Source organism: Epinephelus lanceolatus, chromosome 15, assembly GCF_041903045.1.
Source record: "Epinephelus lanceolatus isolate andai-2023 chromosome 15, ASM4190304v1, whole genome shotgun sequence".
Lineage (NCBI taxonomy): Eukaryota > Metazoa > Chordata > Actinopteri > Perciformes > Serranidae > Epinephelus > Epinephelus lanceolatus.
The window spans coordinates 18,719,802-18,741,499 of NC_135748.1; the positions used below are offsets into that span (position 1 = coordinate 18,719,802).

Genomic DNA, 21,698 nt, shown 5'->3' on the forward strand with positions numbered 1-21,698 from the left:
TCATTTTTTTCCAACATCCAACATTTCTGACATTTGAAGATAGGCGCCCACTGTACGATTTGAGCTCATTTTTGAGCTGCAAGACTCATTTTAGAATTGGACTGAATTTCAGCTTCATTAGGCATCATTTGCCTCGCTATATACAGGAGAGAGCAAGGACCTATCAGCTGCTCCTGAATGATATTCTGACATGTCAGAAACTTTTGTTGTCAGGCACAGTTAAAGAAGAACCACAGGCTGATTTTTTTTCTCACTCAATCAATCATACAGTGTAGCTGATAGCCAGCTAGTTTGTTGGTGTTGCTAACTTGCTCACTTGTGTGTGTATGTGTAAGAGAAAGAGAGACCAGCTTTATTAAACTGTTTTTTGTTCTGTACAAAAACTATAAATCATTTAAGTTATCACTTTAATAGTTAACACACTTATCCCCGCATCTTCTAGTTATCTTCAAGTGTCTCTCCCACTCATCCATGGGATAAAACCCTGCTGAGCATTTCCAACGTTCTCGTGTTACTTGAAAAAATACACAGACCAATAATGTGATTTATTTACTCCCTTTTCAAAACAAATCAGATACGTCTGCCTCTCAGAGACACTTGTCTCTTATAGAGGATCCAGTCTGGGTTACACAACAGTGGTGCCAGTGGTTCCTTATTGTCTGAGCACACACTGCTATCTCTGACACCGCACAAGATTGATGGCCTCTTGAAGGTGCTGGACCAACGGGGAAGTACCAGAAACTCACTCTGAAGGTCCACCAGAAATGATTCATCATGAGATAAATGAGATCACAAGCTATTTGTAGGAGACATACTAGTCATTTAATTTGCTTTCTAGGTTTGGCAAGTGAAGAGGGAGTTTTTGTGCTTGGGTTAAATCCTGCCAAGTCCTGTTGTTCTTGATAGAAAGTAAGGAAGTACAGCTGTTTAGACGCTGAAGAATGTGAATGGTGCAATCTGAGAGTCACATCACCTTCTTCGCACTGCACGTAGGAAAATCTGGAAATTCTAACATGACCTCAGCTTCCCTATCTACATGTCTGAGTGATGGAAGACGGCAGAGTGGAGAAGAGGCACAATCATAGCCTCCACGCCCTTCTCGTCTCACTCCACTCCATGACTATCACACCACAGTGCTTCCTGCACTGGCGGTCAACATTGCCATGTAAAATAAATCATAGGAGACAGGGTTGCTCTGTTTCCATACCAAATAAAAATGACCACTTAGACACAGTTAATATGAGTGACTGTGTCAGACCGTGATGTAAACTCCCATCCATGAACAAATAACACATGCTAGCCATGTTCTCTTACTGACCATCACGGATCACTTCCTCCCACACTTCCTGAAAATAATTGTTTGTTATATGGAAAGAAATGTGGTAAATGGAACTGCACATTGTTTTATTTTGTACCAAAGGTCCTCTCCTTGCCACCGCTCCAAAACACAACCCTGGCGCGGACAAAACAAGGAGCACTAACCGTCCCACCCTGTAATAATGAGTTCGGTCATTGTTTATTGAAAAGGTCACTTCACATGTCTCTCTGCCGGTTGCCTGAGGTTGTATTCCAAAACATGAAGTGGAGGGTCACTGACTGTTGGACTTGACGTCAGTAACGTGTGAAAAACTCAGAGTCTATAGTAGGATACCAAACTTAAAGGTGGCACGACTTGATTATAATGTCAACTGGAACATTGTTAGAAGTCCTGCTTAGTGTTTATGTGTATGACATAATTCCACAGGGAGGCTCAATAGAGGGGAACATTGAGCAAACAAATGAAACATCACACATACACTGGAATATATTACAGTGAATCAGAATGCAAATTATAAAAATTTCCATTTTGTCTTGGACACAGTTGAGCTCTTTGTACATTGCAGCGTGCTCTGATGACAAGATGACAGGAAAAAGATGACATTTCCTTTTGGGGTCAGATTACCGCAGAGTGTTTCTATAAACTGGGGCCAAATATCATCTAAAAACCTGTCGTACAAATATGCCCCTGTAAACAGAGAGAGGAGAGACTGAGTATTTATTGACCTCTGGGCTATGACTGTTATTTGACTTGTTGGAAATGTCACCTTTGTCTGTTCAATGTGTTCTCTGGGAAAAAGCTGATTCATAGTTACTTAGCATGAGTTTATTTTTTTTCCACATGGACTGTTGGTTCTTGTTATTCAAAGAAAAATGTTTACTGGGATACTTACTTAATTTTTTTTTGTTGCAACAGGATGATAAATGATCTGCTTTGATGTCTGATGCTCTGGGTCAGAGCGAAGAGCATCCAGAAGTACATTCATATAATCTGTCTGCAACATTTTGGATTCAGAGTGTAGCTGTGGTCAGTGTGTTGGTGTTGAGGGCGGCGTTATAGGAAAGACTGGCTGAGCATGAGCATGAGGCTGTTTCCAGCTCAGACACAATGTTCCGCTGTGTTGCAGCAGATGATGGCAGTGGACAGGGGAAGAGATTTTCTGGAGAATTGCATTCGTCTGCTTCCAAGTAATTCTACCTCACTGTGTGTCATCTACCAAACAGTGACTGCAGTTTGCATGTCAAACTTCCAGCAAAATGAGAGGGGGGTTTTGTGATCGAGCGCTGAGCTGTTTCTGGTGGTAGCGGAGAGAACCTTGTGGGAGGTCACTCTGCGGCTCTGCGTACGTGCAGAATGTGAACAACCTCAGCCTGTACACTTCTGTGTTTTCCTTTAAGGAGTCAAACTCGGCAGGTTGAGGGGCTGTGGGGTATGTGGAGCACAGAGCGGGTGACTCGGGGTGAAAGGGAGTCTTTCAGCTGGACACATTTCAGGGATGTTTTGGGAAGCTGTGATGGAAACGGGGGAGGTTAGGCGGCCCATTCCTCCCTCTAGGGTCCTTGCGGTGTCAGAGCAAAGGGAGAGAGCGAAGGAAAGAGAGCCTGCTGCAGTACAGAATGTCTTCAGCCTGCTCTGTATTAACCTCAGTGAAAACAAGCCCCCGTCAGAGTTCAGCCACAGTGCTGCTCCTGCAAGTACGCAGGTAGACTCTGGAGCATAGGACCACTCAGTCAGGAAATGCTCCCATGTGGCAAGGGAAGGGAGATAAAAGGGAAAGGGGGTGGAAATGATAAGCTGCTAAACCACACTTAAACTAATATTTATGTACCATACTTACAGTAAGGATAAATGTTGAGCATTGGGCGGTTTTGGTTTTCCCAAAATAAAGAAAGTCGGGGGAGGAATTCTAGGAAGGTTATTGACTGTGTGTGTTGGAATAGATAGATATCATATGATTGCAACTGTGTGGTACTGAAAGTAGTGTAAAATGGAAAGCTAACTTAACTTGGCAAACAGTAGTCCAATCACAGATGAGTCATGTCAGGCTGAATGTCTTTAAGCAACATTGGACAGCCATCATTGCTTTGGTATGTGAGTGTGCGTGTGACAACTAACACTGGTGGGAAAAGTATTTAGATTTTGGGGTGCCCAAGTAGCTCTTTGGGTAGAGCATGTTTTTTTAAGGCTGATGTGTGTGACCAAATACCCTTTCACAATGAGCATAAAAATGCCTAAAAATATCTTTTAAAAAAGTACTTAGATCTCAGGATACTTAAAGGGTAAGTTCACCACCATATCAAAAATACATAACTTTTCCTCTTGCCTGTAGCGCTATTAATTAATCTAGATTGTTTTGGTGTGAGCTGCTGGGTGTTGGAGATATCAGCTGTAGAGATGTCTGCCTTCTTTCCAATATAATGGAACTAGATGGCACTCAACTTGTGGTGCTCAAAGTGCCAGAAAAATACATTTGAAAAACTCAACAGCAATGTCTCATGACAGAAACCATGACCTGGTTACTCAAAATAATCCACAGACCTTGTTGTGAGAAGTTTCATGTAGGAACTACTTTCTCTCTACCGAACTACACCTGCCAACCGTCGAATCATCGGTCAGAGACCCCTCAATCGACTGAGATAGATTATATTAGAGATTATCTTCTCTCCTCTGCTTGAAAAGTGGTGAATTTACAGCTCACAGCAAGGACGGCACAGTCTCTGGTTTTTGGTTAATATCTAGTATCAGCAAAACATGTTTCCGATCCGTCGTTAGCGCAGTTAGCTTGTTTATTATATTATGGGGAATGCCAACGTTACTGTCAGCATCCTGCTAAACCCGTTTAAACTTTAAATGAAAAATACAAAAAATAGTTGAATATTCATATTTAACAACCAAATCTGATTCGACTGACATAATTCTGAGTCAGGGACAGCCCAAGTAAACATAAATGGTGCCCTCCTCAGCTGTAATGTTAGCTAGCTCAGTGGTGCTAACTGCTCACAACAAGGTCTATGGATTTTTTTGAGTAACCAGATCATGATTTCTGGAAAGAGAAATTGCTGTTGAGTTTTTCAACGAATTTTTCTTTTCTTTTTTTTTTTTTTTGAGCACCACAAGCCAAGTGCCATCTAGTTCCATTATATTTGAGAGAAGGCAGACATCTCTTTGGTCAATATCTCCAGCACTCTGCAACTCACACCAAAACAATCTACATTGATAAATAGCACTACAGGTAAGAGGTAAAATATGTATTTTTGATTTTGAGGTGAACTGTTCCTTTAAAATTGCTCCTCCATGGAGGGTTAACATAATTAACTTGCTCCCTAATGCCAAAAGTGTAATGTTCTCTATCTCTAGTCTTTAATATTTCACACTTTCTGTCATTGTTATATCAGTTAAAGGAAAAACAGTGCAGTGTTTTGATAAAAGATAGATAACAGTGACTTGGCTGGAAATGCATGTGTCCGTTCAGGAAAAAAAAAAATGACACAGCAGTCAAAAGTACAGAGCGCTCTGTGTTAAATATTGACGAGTGAACCTTGCGGCTGCTTACTGTCGCCTGTACTGAGTCGCAGCCTGCTTGTAAAGGGTTGAGAACAAGAGCATGCTGGGCCTGTAACCCATATTAATCTTTCACAACAACACTGAGACCAGACATCAGCATCTATTATTACCTCTTTGACCTCTCTGGCCTCTGCCATTCTCAGCACTTTGGCTGCTCTGACTGATGCACCCCACAGGTTCGGTTAGAAATCAATAAAAAAAATGTTTATTGTGCATAGTAGGGTACAGGCTGTATCACACTGGGTCATTATGCAACACATTATTTAGCTATTCCACACAGCTTATTACTCAGACATCGCTGTATGCTTAATAAATCATGTCGTACAGTGATGTATTATGTGTAGTAAAGGAAGGAGACAGTATAACCAGTGATTACATTAGTGGCTTTGAGACATATATTACATATGACATAAGTTATCATCAGAATACAACAGCATTATGCATGATTTAGGAGTACATAAATGTAGATGACTTGCACGCTGTATTAAGCTCAGACATAAAAAAGTTCAATGCAAAGATAAATGAGTGTCTGGGTGAATAACTGCTCAGTTGAGACCACACAGCTGGCACATGATGTCTCCCCATCAGCGAGAAAAACAAAATGCTTAAAGTGAAATTTATACATCACCACCGGTTTATATTGCAATTTAGGGTGACTCCGCTAAATACCCTCATATAAATAACAATACATACTTAAGGTTTATTATGAATTGTGGCTTTGGGCAAACACATCAAAGGCTTCCATTACATTTTTTCTGTTTCTTACATGATGCGGCAGAGCCACTACAGATATATTTAGGTTTTCTCAGTCTGTCACAGTTTTTCAGAGTTGAGGAGTGTGATTGCTGTCAAGTCCAGATATGACTCACATTCGTTTTTAGTGTCATTTACAGGGAGCTTACTTTGAATACAGTAACAGAATGAAATAACATTATTGTCTTTGATCACAATTTTAAATGTCAGCAGAAGTTAAAAAGCATGTTTTTGGTTAATTAAAGCTTATTACATAAAAATCCTCTGTGATACAAGGTATAGATATTTCTTTTAGGACACATACCTTTCATTGCATTGCTGCTTTTTTACTTGGAGAACCAGTTTCAGAGTCTTATTGGCCTACAAGTAATTCTCCCCGGAGTTTGACAGTGATCTTGTAATCTAAAGGCTTCAGTGTTAAACCATAGGAGCAGTTTAAAGACAGGTCCTCATCGGCACATTTCTCAAAGCGACACTGGTGGAGAAGAATTGCAAAGAACAAAAATAACTCAACCTTGGCAATCTGGTTCCCGATACATCTTCTCTTCCCCGCTGAGAAGATCATAACATTGTTGGTGAGATCCCTGTCAAGGGAGCCATTTTGGTCCAGGAAGCGCAAGGGGTCAAAGATGTGTGGATCCTTCCACGTCAGGGGGTCGTGATTGATGGACCACTGATTGATGAAGACCACCGTGTCTTTGGGGATGTGGAGGCCTTCGATGGTGACGTCTGAGGTTGTGGAGTGGGGGATGGTGAAGGGGACGAAGCTGGTGAAGCGCATGGTCTCATAGATGAAGGCGTCCAGGTAGGCCAGGCTGCTTCTGTCCTCGATAGATGGCAGCCTGTTTCGTCCCACGACTTTGTCAATGAGCACCTGCAGCTTGGTTTGTATTTCAGGGTGTTTAGCCAGCAGAAGGAGAATCCAGTGAAGAGCAGTAGAGATGGTGTCCAGACCTGCACCGATCAGATCTGTCACCGTACCCTCTGTGTGGCTTTTGGTGAGGCCGTTGTCACTGCCAGCTTTGTCAATCACGCTAATAATGGCATCGCTCATATCTCGTGTTACCTCTGGATCATATGTCTCTCTGTGCTCCTCCACCTTGTTCTGAACAAACCCAAAAAACTCTTTATTCAGGTTTTTGAAGTCCTTGAACATGCTGCGGACCGGGTTAGGGAAAGACTGCAGCCATGGCATCACATCTACCAAGCTGCCAGCCCCCACTGTCTCTCCAAACTTAGCTGTCCTCTGTAATAAGGCTCTAAACTCAACATCATCATGTCCATAGCGCTTTCCAAAGCACAAGGCACAAATCACATTAGCTGCAGCTACTGTCAGCTCATGAGCAGGGTTGAAATACTGGTCCTGAGCACTGAGTTTAAGGAAAATCTCAACTAGCTCTGTGGCTTCAGCCACAATTTGCTGCTCAAAGGCTTTTTTGGTCTGGCTGTTGGCAGATGAGAATGCTCTGATCGTTGATTGAGCAATTTTCCTGTGCATCTTCCACTGTTTGCTGTAATTGGTGAAAGTCATACTTTTCCCCCCTGAGACAGACTGAAAAGAGACAAAGTTTGGTCTGCCTGCAAACTCTGTGCTGCGCTGTATGAGAGCCTCACGTATCACCCTGTCTCCATTCAGCACCACAATATCGCTGCAGCCTAGCCGTATCTGGTACACATTGCCATATTTTTTGGCTAGCTTGGCGAAAGTGATGTGAGGCATCTGGCCCAGCTGCATGACGTTGCCCACCAACGGCCAGGCGAAGGGTCCCGGCAGTCTTCTTTTGAGCCTGAGGTTCCTGACCCACAGGCAGGTTTCCAGACAGAAGAGGAAGACAAAAGTGGCCACCAGAGCTGGCTGGACTTGTCCACTCCATTCCCTGATGATGCTGCTGCCCTTCACACCAAACTCAGAGTCCACTTGAGCCATTATGTTATCCTATAGTTTGTCTATCTTCCACTGCGTCCAATAAAAAGGCAATTTTCACTAGAAACAACAGACCATTTCAAGTGGTCCCTCTTTGTGCAGTCTTAAATACATTAAAATACAAATTCTTTATGTCCTATTTTAAAATCAGAATGACAAAATAGCCAAAGTAAAAGGAATCCAAGCGGTCCTCACATGCTGTCTCACCCCTCCACCACAGAAGCTAGTGAGAAGGGCTCGATCAGGTTCAAGCCTTAACACTTCGCTTATATGTATCTCTATGGTGGGAGGGGTCAGCGACTCAGGTTTTTTATTATCTCTCCCCTCCCATTTTGACCACAGCCTGCAGACCTTATTCCCACTCAGGCTTCTTTCCAGCAGCGTCCCTTTTAGGATGACAGAGACGCAGAGCAGCTACTTAATAGGCACTACTGCCAAAAAGTACAGATATACAGTTTTATTGCCAAAGAACAAAACATAGATTACCATGACGCTTTTAAAAGATAAACAACTCCACATAATTGTGTGCCCTGAGATCTATTTGTCACAAAATATCTTATCTAATGTTGTTATATTGAAAAATGATGCACTTACTGTAATGTGATGGAACAGTATAGAAGTGTAGCTTATAGGGTAAGTAATGGACAATAAGCTGGGGCTGATTGTTTTTTCCGCTGGAGTTAGATGACTTTGCTGTTTGCACTTTCCTATGGACTTTCCATGGCCATTTTGAACATGATTTGTTTTCTGTTATTTACAGCCAAGCTGTTAATTATAACCATACAGGGGAAAAAGGCTCTGGGATATCACCATGAAAGCTGAGGGCTTCAGATCCAAACTGAACAGATACAAACCCCACCATTTATTATGCTCCATAAAAGCACATATATACAGTGTTATTCTCAGCATAATAGCTCTTTAAAGAAAGGTCACAGAGATAAAGACTCTGTAAGGGTTGTGGCTGCATCAGAATAGTTTAAAAGAGAATTCAGATGAGAGGGGTTTAGCTATAAATGTGCTTGTGTGGGTGCTTGTGCAACAAAAGGAAGAACTTCAACATCAGCTTTGGTTTTAGTGATGTTCAGCCACAAGTGGAGTATTCCAGAGCTTTCTATTTTGGTAACAATGAGGAATGACGGACATCTAAACAGCGGTGGGACCTAATATCACATTGTTGGCGCATATCTGACAGTGCCAGCTAGGAAGTGCTTCAAGACTGAGGGTGTAGTTCAGTAGATTTGAAGGAGTATTGAGAGATTTTGGGCTTTCTTTAAAGGCTGAAGCAACAATCAAACAGGACACAGTGGCCATTGACAGTTCACTTTATTAATGTCAGATATAGCTTATTGTTCCATCATATAAAGCCAACACACTGATAACAAAATATCCTCTATGAGGAATGATTAAACATTCAAGGTAGAGAGACACATCCCTTGGGCATTTGAAACATCTTCCTGAATGCATAGGCTTAGAGAGAGTGCAGTGACATTTATGTAGCTTTGAGAAAGTGACTTTGTAAACAAACTTGTTTTTGAGAATGCCTCATGAGTGAATGAAATTTGCTGTACATGTGTGTGTCTTTTATTTTATTCATTTCTTTTCGTACTGGCGAGACTTGTGTGTGTTGGGCACGGGGCAGCTGCAGTGCTTGTACAGTAAAACTGAACCCTGGGTGCATAAAGTTTGTGAAGCGTTCATGGTTCATGGCAATGTCTCTTCTTCATCCAGAGCACTGCGATGGGATGTCCCTTGATGAAAGACTTCCTCCTCCACAAACATGTCAGCCTCTTTCTTCACTTTGATCAGCATTCTTTGTTTAGTGTGTTCATATGCTTTCAGTACAGTAGATAGTGAAATACATTAAACTTCATTACATTGGTTGTCATACCTGAAATATGAAATTATAAAAAATATTTTGTAACTGCTTTACGTGGCAAAGATTAAATATATTCTTACATATTACAAATGAGAAAAATCAGTCATCACGTGACTTTATAACATTCACAAGCATTTCATATACAGTTATATCAGTCTAAATTGACATTTAAGGGATGGGGCTATTACCTGCACACACATCATACATGTACATGCACAATAGTGGATGTAAAACAAGCACACGACTCAGAATTATGTACAAAATCTGATCAAGTATAGAGTATTTTGTGACGCAGAAATTTAATACCTTTGCACTGATTCCAACAACCTTGAATTCTCCCTAATATTACATCTTTGACATCATATTCTCAGCCAACAATAATTCAAATACAGACTGTGTTAAGATACCCATTAAAAATCATTATTAAATATGAAACTCATACAACAGTAGGATTTAGTGCAGGTATGTTGATACTCACTGTTAAATGTCATTGGTGAAATAAAAGTGTTTGCTGGCCTTGAGTCACAGTATTGGGACGTGCTGTTCATGCTGGGGAAACCAAGCCAAGCAGCTTTCCCCTGAGCTTGGCGCTGACACAGAACCGGAGGGGCTTCAGTGTGAGCCCGTAGGAGCAGTCAAGGGTGAGGGGCTCTGAGGGGTCGCTCTCAAAGCTGCACTGGTGCAGCAAGATGGCTGTGAATAAAAACACCTCCACCTTGGCGATCTGGTCGCCGATGCAGCGTCTTTTACCTGTTGAAAAGATCATCACGCCGTTGGTTATGTCCTTATCGAGGGCCCCGTTTTCATCAAGGAAGCGTGCCGGGTCGAAAATGTGAGGGTCTTTCCACTTCAAGGGGTCGTGGTTGACGGACCACTGATTGATGAAGACAACTGTGTCTTTGGGGATGTGGAGACCCTCGATCGTGACGTCTGAGGTTGTGGAGTGTGGGATGGTGACAGGGACGAAGCTGGTGAAGCGCATGGTCTCGTAGATGAAGGCGTCCAGGTACGCCAGGCTGCTCCTGTCCTCAGTTGACGGCAGCCTGTCTTGGCCTACCACTTTGTCTATGAGCTCTTGCAGTTTGGCTTGCATGTCTGGGTATTTGACCAGGAGCAGGAGGATCCACTGCATGATGGTCGACATCGTGTCCTGACCCGCTCCGATTAGATCTGTGACCGTCGCTTCAACAAACTCTTTGGTCAGTCCACTGTCCTGTCTGTGCTCAATCGCATTGATGATGGCGTCACTCATGTCCCGGGTCACATCAGGGTTAAAGGACTCTCTGTGCTGCACCACTTTGTCCTTCACGTAGGCAAAAAACTCCTCGTTGAGGTTTTTGAAGTTCTCATAGACGCTGCGGACCGGATTAGGGAAGGACTGAAGCCAGGGCATGACATCTACCAAGCTACCTGCCCCTACTGTTTCCCCAAACTTGTCCAGCTTTTTCAACATGGTCCTGAACTCCAGGTCTTCATGTCCGTATCGCCTCCCAAAGCAGAGAGCACACATGATATTAGCAGCAGCTACTGTAAATTCATGAACAGGGTCAAAATACCGTCCATCCGCGCTGTGGCGCAAAAATACCTGCACCAGCTCCATGGCCTCGGCTATGATATGTTGCTCAAAGGCTTTTTTGGTCTGACTGTTTGCAGAGGAAAAGGCTCTGAGGCTGGACTGGGCTATTTTCCTGTGCACTTTCCACTGTTTGCTGTAACTAGTAAATGTCAAACTCCTGCCTCCAGAGATCATCTGGAAAGAGACAAAGTTTGGTCTGCCTGCAAACTCTGTGCTGTGCTGTATGAGAGCTTCACGTATCGCCCTGTCTCCATTCAGCACCACAATATCGCTGCAGCCTAGCCGTATCTGGTACACATTGCCGTATTTCTTGGCAAGCTTGGTGAAGGTGATGTGAGGCATCTGGCCCAGCTGCATGGCGTTGCCCACCAACGGCCAGGCGAAGGGTCCCGGCAGTCTTCTCTTGAGCCTGAGGTTCCTGACCCAAAGGCAGGCTTCCAGACAGAAGAGGAAGACAAACGAGGCAACCAGAGCTGGCTGGACCTGTCCGCTCCATTCCCTGATGATGCTGCTGCCCTTCACACCAAACTCAGAGTCCAGTGCCATTGTGACAAATTTTCTGCACACTAAAAAAAGAAAAACAAAAAACACTTTTCAACAAAGTCTATTCAGTTGTACACTTGGAAGAAAAAATATATATCCATATCTGATGAGAAAAATATTTGAAGATATGTCAATGAAATGCCAGTGAGGTCATAGTGATAAAAATCTGACAGAAAAAGTGAGTTCAGGTGAAGTTTTTTTTTTTGTCTTTAGTCAGTCTTTTCATCAAGATTTAAGGCTTAAGTGCCTGCTGTTTGCTCCACACCAGCTTCTTATATGTTTTGCAGTTGGTGGGCAGGGCTCAGGGTAACTTTCATACTCCTCCCATTGTGGTAGCCCTGCAGACCCCACTGTATCATCTCTCTGTTGTCGCTCGCTGTCGGAGGCGCGCGCTTGTGAGCGTCGAGGGACACCGTGAGCGTGCAGCGTGAACGGCCGCCGTCCACCGCAGAGAGAGGCAGAGGGGGAGAGAGAAAAAAAGAGTCAGCAACTGGTGACCGATTCAGTAGGAAACGTGTCGAGCCAATTTGTTTTACTAATTGGAGGACTGGCAGAGTTTGCAGGTTTCAAAGTGTAGCTTTCTAACATGATTTATTTTCTGGCTGCAGAGGACTCCGCGGGCGCACTTTGGCTTGAAAAATCTGTTTGTATACGGTTTGTCCAACTCTAGACTGAGTTTATACTTTGATTAAATGTGTGCAAAATCTAATATGTGACATTATATATTTACTCAGCTATTTTTTGACTTAGTTTGCATGCTCATGCATCCTATGTGAATTTAACCAGATGTAAAGTGCAGCCGCGTCTGTAATGATACATGTTTAGGCTATAACGATCAATTCAGCGATTTAAAAAGCCAGTCATTTTTTTGTATTTATTTGTCCAAAAGTGCACTGATAGATTGTCATAAAATGTTAATAGCGCCGAAGATAAAGTTGAGAGAAAGTTGCGCACCACGCAGTTCGACTCCAAACACTCCCATCCGACCGCATTTTGTTCTAAATTAAGATGTTTTATTTAATTTAAATAGCTAGAAGATAATAACATGATCAAAATAAAAAAAAAATCACACTTGTAGCATATACAAGTAAGAAAAAAATCACCTCAGACATAATATCAGATTGAAAAATATCACATATATAAATATCAAGATCAATATGAGTTCATTGATCCCTGTGTAAATCTTACAGTCATGTATTTGATTTTTCTTCCATCCAACAAGACGATTTTTTCGCCTTAGTGTCTGACAGTGGCAGAATAATTTGCCTGCAACAACAACTCAGTGTGGACAAGCCATGAAATATTGATACCTGAATTTGCTTCAACTTCTGAACTGCAGTTTTATATGACATCATACCACAAGAAACTTAAGGTGCCCCCCCCCCCCCCCCCCCCCCCCTAAACAGTGGTTCTCCTCTGGAGCTACAGTCCCCAGAAATATGGGGAGAGTACTGAACTGAGGAGAAGCAAGAAGGAAATCTAGGCCAAATCTTGGTCATATTTAACTTTTGTTGGCACAGTAATAAATCACAAGCTCTGTTTTTTTAGTTTTCACAATCATGCTCATGTTTTACCAGATAGATAGATAGATAGATAGATCACGAGTAAGACTTCTCTGATGATTCTGTTACATTATAAGTTGAAAGTAATGTGATTTCCCAAAGCAAAACATTTCCCTCCTCTGTGCGAAGGCCAAATTTGTTTCTTGTTTTCCCACCAACTGTGAAGTTTATTTTTGCAGGGAGGTAATGACCCTAATTGAAGGTACTAAAACATTTCCGAAGCAAGGCAACACTAAGTCAGAGGGACAGAAACTTCACCGCCACACAGGCACAGTCCGTCATTATCAGCAGGAAAGGAAGGGGAGGAGGAAGAGTGAGGAAGGTGGTAAATGTTGAAAATGAACTGACATTTTAAAAACTATTGACACTGAGTTAAGGGTCCATTTTTTTCAGATTATAAAAACAATGATAAAGACAAGGAGGCAGGAGGATCATTATTACACATGCAGAACACACATCTCATGAGTCAAATCGAACATTAACCATGCGCTGTCTGTATAACTCATCATAAAGTTTAACCGCTGCTGTGACAGTGGATGTTTAACATCCCTCAGATTAAGTGACTGGATCTGCAAAGCAAACATTTCACTGCTTCATCAGATATAACAGAACACTTTTATATGAAGTTATGCTTTCACAGTCCAACCATACACCCTATAACTGATTTAATAAACTGATACATAACAGATCCTATGGGCACAGCATGCTCAAATTGTCAAAACAAACAGGAAGGCAACAATAAAAGTAACTTAAGTGTAACTACATTATGTGTTATGTGTCATTCTTTCACAATAATGGTCCTTAAACAGCCTTTTACAGATGTTGAGAGTTTCGCTGGTTCAGAGCTCTGCCTGAGAGCTGTTTGTCTTGAGAAATGCGGTGTGGCGGAGCACCAAAGCCTCCAGAACGATTCCTCGGTTAACCAGAGACATAGCAATGTCTTCGAGTACACTGCCTGCACTGGGGATGACTGTTTCTTCTCTCCTCTGTTCCTATAGGGGGAATCCCCCCCCCCCCCCCACCTCCACCTCTCCACCAACACCACCACTACCTCCTCCTCCTCCTCGCCTGAGTCTGCTCCTCATACACATGTGGCCACTCGCATCCCCATCACGCTAATTAGAGCCAGGTTTGTGGCTGAGGAAAGGGGTGGTTGGGTGGCGGGAGCGGGGGAGATTGTAGTTTGTGTGTATGTGTGTGGGAGGGGTGGAGGCCCGGATTGGAGGGGTGGTGGTGGTGGTGGGGGGGGGTGTCGTGTGTGCATTTTGCGTGTGGCTGCTGTGTTTGCCTGTGATTACCCCTTGTAACCTGGCTGTGAAAGGTTGGCCCTGACCCTGCGTTGACTCTGGCTGAAGGGGGGGGGGGGGGGGGGTCGGAGGGGGTTTGGGGCTGGGGCTGGGGGGGGCGGCGGAGGTGGAGGCGGGGATGGGGTCTCTAGGCCGCTGCATGTCATGTGCTGGCGGGTGGGCGCTCGCTGTGCAGAGACAGGGCCAATGGTAGACCAGGCTGCTCCGGCTCTGGAGCTAATCATTGTTTACTAGTCTCATTTCCACTTCTCAGTGAGCTACTGTCACGCACAGCACCAACAGGGAGGAAGGAAGAGGGAAGGGGGGGTGTAGGGGTTTGGGGGTGTGAGGGTGGGGGGAGCAGGGAGAGGAAAGCCAGGGGTCCAACAGGCAGTTGGGGAGCTGTTGGGATTCGGGAAAGGGAAGAGCAGAGAGAATGCAGGAATTTAAGTGAAGATTGCTTTTTTTTTTCTTGAGAGAACAAAGGTGAGCCAAGACCGAAAAAGCTGCAGCCAAAAACAACCCGACAAACCAGTAAACAGACCAACAAAAACATCCTCTGGCCCAGAGCCATCTCAGGCGGCCAGGAGGTAACCACCGGACATTGCTAGTTAGAGATGGTGATGTTTGAAATGAGAACGTTTTCGCTTTCCAGACCACAATACGAGGATACTTGGAAAGATTGTCACTGTCTGACATGATTGTTGTTTGTGTGTAGAAAGAAAAGACGTGCAAAGGCACAATTCACTTCAGTGGGATGATACCAAATGGACTGGTGGTTAGAGCGGTACAAGTAAGCAGATATTCACATATACACACACAAGAAGGATCAATTTCAACCTTATGCTGTTGAATTCTGTTGTTAATTCTCAGAGGTCGGGGTTCGGATCATTATTTCACATGTTGATTATGTTAGAAAGTAAAAATGATACAAATCATTTGACCACAAACATGACTCTGAATGGGTCATGTCTAGATTTTAACCCCAGATTCACAAAAACGCCTGGCAGATTTTAATATTCCATGTTTCAAGTTATCATTTTAACCCAATCCATTGTCTTTCCCTCACCCTAACCAAGTGCTGTTTGTGCCTAAACCTTCCCCAACCTTAGCCACTGAGTCGTCTCACCATGAAACAGGGAACAAGAATGTTATCAAGCAGCTCAATCTCTCTAACCACAACCCTCCAAATGCTAATGTTGTTCAGTATCTTCTGGGTGTGTGAATATGCAACTGTTTGCTAACGTGTCTTCGCAATTAGCTGCGGTGCCCCCAAGTGGTCAAAAACATAAATTAATTCAGGATTACCATTGATTTTTTTTTATTCTTAAGTGCTGCTGTGCCTGTTTTACGAATGTTTCAAACATAATCCACAAATAAAACACTGAGGCCTCCTTACAGAAACTTTCTAAGTCTGAAATCCTGTTTTGTCTTTAAGAAACATGTTTCCTAACTGCATTCAGGAAGAAAAATCATATCGTAGGATAGAAATTAATTATGGAACTAGTTACTAGACCCTGTCCTAAATTCATGATGCCAACAGTGGCAGCAGCACTGTCTTCAGGTCTGTATGGTAATGACTAAAAATATGGGGAGCAACATGAACATTGAAATATAATCATTAAAAGGCTACTGAAACCTCTTGATGACGCTTTCAATTTTCTGAACCATTTATTTATGGGTATATGTCGACTACCACAATCGAACGCCCATCTTTTTGTGTCCATGATAGCAAACTAGCTCGCCAGTGACAAGCGAAAGCTGCTGATATTATGGTTCATCCATTTTGAGTAGCCTTCCGACATGTTCTAATAGGCATGACAGGACAAGTGCCAATGGAGGAAATGCATGTACAGTTACAATTAGGATTTCTAAGACAAGATAGGAGGTCTTAGATTGGATGGGGCACAGCCATGAGTTTAGGTTCGGTTTAGGTTCAGGCCCCTGATTATTTTATCCAGCATCAAAATGGTTAAAAAGGAAAATATTGTACTAAGGTTGAAAATATACTTTTGTAAAAATGTCTAAATCTATGCTTAGACTGAGTCAAGGATCAAATCCATGTTTGATATTGTAAGGAAAAAAAGGCTAAGGAAAATACAAATAAAAAATGACAAAGCATTTGTTGACTACGAACATTCTCCATGTATTGTGTTACGTATACATTTCACCACACGCAGCACAGTGAACCCCAGGCACACAAAACAAGAATGAATTATTGAGAATTCAATTCCTTGTTTGTTTACTTGTCAAAACATCCGTGTCTTCACTCGTCTAACAGGCCGTTTCACAACAGACGCCTCAACGTGCGATGGGGTGAATTACAGTATCACAGCAGGCCCTGTGTTCATTTAGATTTGGAGAAAAGGAAAGGAAATACCATTCCAAAGAATCTGGTTATCTCTGATAGCTCCACTGTGTTAGACCTGCTGTGCCCAGAGATGTGTCGCTGGAGGCAATATCAAGCAGCCCACATAAAAGAGGAGAGCACTACTTTTGGATAATGTTTTCCTGGAATGATTTAAGGTCTTTGGTTAAACCATGAAGACATGGATTTAGACCCTTTCCAAAAGTATGATTTTCAACCTTTGCACAATATTTCCTTACACAAGCTGCAGTTTCATGTGGTCTTGTAAATGGATTAAAACGGCGACACATTCAAGGTTAGGTGTCTGATTCAATCCAGTGACCACCCACTCTGCACATTTTCACACTTCTATCATGCAAGGTTCCAGAAATTTGGCAATTTTAGTATGAAATGTTCTTTCAAAGTGGCACACACAGTCATTTCTTTCAAGATTCTGAGGAATGAAAGTTGTCCTTGCATGCACCCAGATCAACTTAAAGTTTTTAGTTCAAATGTCTGCATGAATGTAAAAACAAAACTGTGGGGGTATTAAAGTGGCAATACAATGACTGAGAAAATAAGGTTACGTCATAAGAAAGTTCAGGACTAGGGGTTGTTCTGAAAGTTCACTCAGCAGGCACACTCTTGTATTATTAATATACTAACTTATTAGGATAATAGTCTGATTTCCTCTCTTCCCACACTCCTCCTGGACACTCTCTCCTCACTGTGTGCAGGCTGCGTGATAGATCTTCACTTAATGTGGCACCCAAGACAGGAGCCATGTATTATGTACAGTATAGGGATATTTGTTTCTAATCCCGTTGAGTTTTTGCGTGCTAGGGGAGCAGAGCAGGGATGAGCTTGCGTGCCATGCCGGGCTGGCGTGCGTGGAGCTCGGTCACTGAACTCCGGCTTCCCCAGGGAGCGGGGGCGGCGGGGGAGAGGGGGGGGGGGGGAGGTGTGGGGCTGCACTGAGAGATTAAAATGAGACGAGGGAGAAAGCACAAGTTGAAATGGCTTCCAGATGACCCCGACTCTGTGAGCTCATCAAAGACAGGCTGGGGAATCAGTAGGACACAGTTCGTTACGCATTTCCCACCTCCTGCCCGATGAAGCAACTGCATTATCTCATTATCTTCCTCGTTTAATACTTTAAAGGACACTGCCACAGTGGAAATATTATAAGTAGTGAGGAAAGCTTATGTAAGGATTTAAAAGAGCAAAAGCAAAATGGGATTTGGTCAAACTTGCCACAAAATTTTGTTAAATTACAATCCAGAATAGCATTAAATGCAGTAATCTATCATGGGAGGCAATTTTAAACTGACATTAAGTAAAACTAAATCTGGATATTATTCTGAAACTTTCTTTAGACATGCCACTCAAATATTTACTTTGAACTTTCATTCCCTTCTGTGTTTTTCAGCTCAGTCATCCATGTAACTTTGTAAAATGATGTGGGCTGTGTCTCATGACATTCTGTGTTTTATATTGTTTTTATCTAAATTTCTTAATATTCTGGTTTGGGTAAAAAAAAAAAGTGTTTGGTTCAAGAGAGCTTTGTTTTTTAAAATGGCGGGGGATTATTGCATTGTTTCCAAGGTGCATAAATAGAGTATTGAGACCTCATCAGTTGTGCTTTTAAATCAAATGTTATTTTTAGGGGATAATTTCATACTTTTTTACCTAAAATTTAGGTGTTTAAACTCTGTGAGAGGCCACTGTGCAGCCTAAGTGCTGTTAAAATTGATAATAAGATTAAAGACCCAGGTTACTGCTGTTTGTCGAGGTCAGATTATTATGTCTGATACACATCAACTATTAAATGCAACTTTTAGTATGCTACTGTCATACCTTACTGTAGAGAAATACAGGGACAATGGAGAGCTTATCATTAAGAGTTTGACATAAACAAGTCACCAGGATGCACCTTTGGTTAACACTCAGCTCCCCATAATGCATAGGGTTAAGCAAAGAGTCTCACAGTAGAAGCCTATACACTTGTTTAATACAATGCACTTAGCCATATTCATCACATTTTAAGTGCCAAGATAAAGGCGTAAAGGATAAGTCAGGCATTTTTCGATCTGGACCCTATTTCCCCGTGTAAATTGGTCAAAGAGACTGATGTGAACAGCAGTTTTTGAAACTATAAACATTTTCCCTCTGTGGGCAGAGGGCCACAGCAACTCCTAGAACTCCATGGTCGCCCTGATTCACGTCCTGAGGAGCCTCCGCTGCCTATTTTTCCTCTCTCTCTCATTGTCCACTCTTAAGTGCATGTACTCTGCTCACATAAATACTGAGGGTGGTCAAATCATTATTGAAATCAGGTAAATAATCATCCATGACCAGGGTCCAAAACTAACTTTTTCACTTACCAGCCAGGCTGGCTGGTTTTACCAGCCAGGCAGATATTTTACCAGCCAACCAAATAAAGTATTGTAATTTGCTATCAGTAATATTTAGCATGTCATTTGGGTCTTGTATGCGATTCTCAATCAATATTTTAATAGTGTGCACTAATATTAGTAATAATATATGCTAAAATATGAATAACTGTTTCAGCAGTTAAGTGTAATATTTCGGTTAATAAATTCTGTAGTATTCTTACTACAGTGCAAAAAGAATCTTTCATTAAGGAATTTTACATGAATCACTGACTTCAGTCCCTTTTGGACAGTTGAGACATAAGATCGACCAGACTGCAACAGCAGGGCCTGCCCTATATAAACATGAATGTCTGACCCATGGTGGACAAAGTATTCAACGACATGACTTGAGTGAAAGTAAAGATACTCTTGGTCAAATATTACTCCAATACAAGTGAAAGTTGTTCAGTCATTTTTTTTTACTTAAGTGAAACTGCACCAACTGATTAACATACAAGTAAAGAACAGTCCCTTCATAAGTAAAGAACAGTCCCTAAAGTGCGATGAGGTTTGTGGATGGTTACCTGCCACAGAGACAGAAATGTGAACGGCTCGTTTCTCCTCTGACACAACACATAGCTGTGTGCTCGGCTGTTCAGGTACGTTTGGGCAGCGATTGCAAGCCCGTTCACATCAGACGCGCATTTCTCCACGCCGGTCGACAAGCGGTTCTGCTCCCAGCCGTTGTCTCCGTCACATTTGGGGCTGTTTTTCCATCATGGGTAACTGCCCGGCTTGACACATTCGCTCACAGCTCACGCAGAAAATAGACCAGACGCCGAAACGATCACTGCAGGGCAGCTCCGCGGCTGGTGTGGATGACACAATCGGTTAACATGGGCATCGAAAGGAAACTGGTTTCGCTTCGAGGTTCTTCGAGGCTATTCAGCGCTTCTGCGGGTGGTGTGGCCCTGGCGTTACGTGACCAAAGATCGTCTCTGCCTGAAATACACATTACTCTGCCAGGAAACCAGCCGATACCAGCACCGTTCTACAGTAACAAAAAATGCATTTTTCGCTGGTAAAAAAATAACTCGCCAGAGTGGCGAGTGGTCTTAAAAATTTACCAGCCAGAGACAAAATCTACCTGTAATTGGCGAGTGGCAAGTGTTAGTTTTGGACCCTGTCTACATTTACTGTAAACTACTCTGATTACTATCCTCGCTCCAGAACTCACACTTTCCACTGTTGTTCTCCTGCAACAAGTGACATCTTGTGATATCTCCTGATGTTGCAGGATCAAGTGAAAGGTAAAGAAACACTTCAGACAATCTGTGTAACAATCTGAGCTGCTCTATGGCAAAAATAACCACTTTAAATGGACATGCAATGATGATGTTCAGTTGCCCCATGTGCTTCCACTGCAGCCCGTTCTGAAGCTGCCAGTCACTACCACACTACAGTTTCAGAAATATTTGTTCACACCACTCTCTTTGATCAATTTACACGGGGGAATGGGGTCCATGTTAAAAAATGCTGAAGTTATCCTTTAAGTCTTCATATGAGAGGTTACAGAACTCATTTCATTTCATAAATTTTTGCAGTTAATCTTTTATAGTAGCACGACAACAGCCGTGTTTGAACTATAACAAAAGGTAATGTTAAGACAGGGAAAGACAGCACTTGAAGGGTTTAGGCTAGGTGACAGTTTTTAAATGCACAAAAGTTTTAGGAGATTGTACAGTTACCTCAGTAAGCAAGTTAAAACTAGCAGGATGGCAGCAGAATAAGTGAGACCCCGGGGTCTCACCTGGTACAGCATGCACCATTAAGTCTACGTCTTTATTGCAGCAGCTCAGGTTCAATTTCTGAGCCCCTTTGCTGCACATCACCTTCTCTCTGTCTCCCCCACCTTTCCTATCTACCTTCAGCGTTCACTATTGAATAAAGGCAACATGTCTAAAAAAATAATAATGAAAAAAGAAAGACCTCAGACTTACTGTACAGTACATTTGTGTATAGTACTCTCTGTGATCAGGATTTGCCAGGTTAGAAGGCCAAACTTACGGATTTGGAAGCTACTGGGTTTATTGTTCCAGATCTTTTACTGTCTCTGTGGGACAAAGCACTCAAAGTGATTTTCCAGAAACTACTGCCTTACTTAACACTATTTTTCACTTCTTACTTGCTGTCATTAGTCATTATCCCGCATTGTTTGAATGGTGCTGTTGTAGTGTGTCACTTTAAGATAAGAAAGGATAAGAGAGATCTTCATTCATCGCACAACGGGGAAATTTGCAACATCGCAGCAGCAGAGGAATAGTGCAAAGAGGAAGCATTAGTAGAAAAACACAGGCCGGTGTTATAAGTAAACTGAGTGATGATTGTGAGCTGTAACAAAGAAAAGAAAGATATGATAAATAGACAGGCTGTTTACAGTATTGCAAGTATCTCGTGTAGATAATTTCACAGTTGGTATACACAGATATTGCACATGAGTGATGTTTACCCTTACAGAAAATTATAAAAACAATGCTCCACATTGTTGATTGTAGCTCCTGCACTGCCTGTTTG

At 42.4% G+C, this 21,698-nt stretch overlaps 1 protein-coding gene and 1 pseudogene across 2 annotated transcripts; both read right to left on the reverse strand.

The window, feature by feature from the left end:
• Positions 1–5,064: 5,064 nt before the first annotated feature.
• On the reverse strand, positions 5,065–7,800 carry LOC117266621 (cytochrome P450 1B1 pseudogene; annotated as a pseudogene). The gene has a single exon (XR_013493348.1). The product of XR_013493348.1 is annotated as a cytochrome P450 1B1 pseudogene (transcript).
• A 1,065-nt stretch (positions 7,801–8,865) lies between these two features.
• cyp1c1 (cytochrome P450, family 1, subfamily C, polypeptide 1) lies at positions 8,866–11,786 on the reverse strand. Its single transcript, XM_033643685.2, has one exon. It carries the CDS (start codon positions 11,555–11,557, stop codon positions 9,980–9,982), a length of 1,578 nt encoding a protein of 525 aa, XP_033499576.1. The 5' UTR covers positions 11,558–11,786; the 3' UTR covers positions 8,866–9,979.
• Between the last annotated feature and the right edge of the window lie 9,912 nt (positions 11,787–21,698).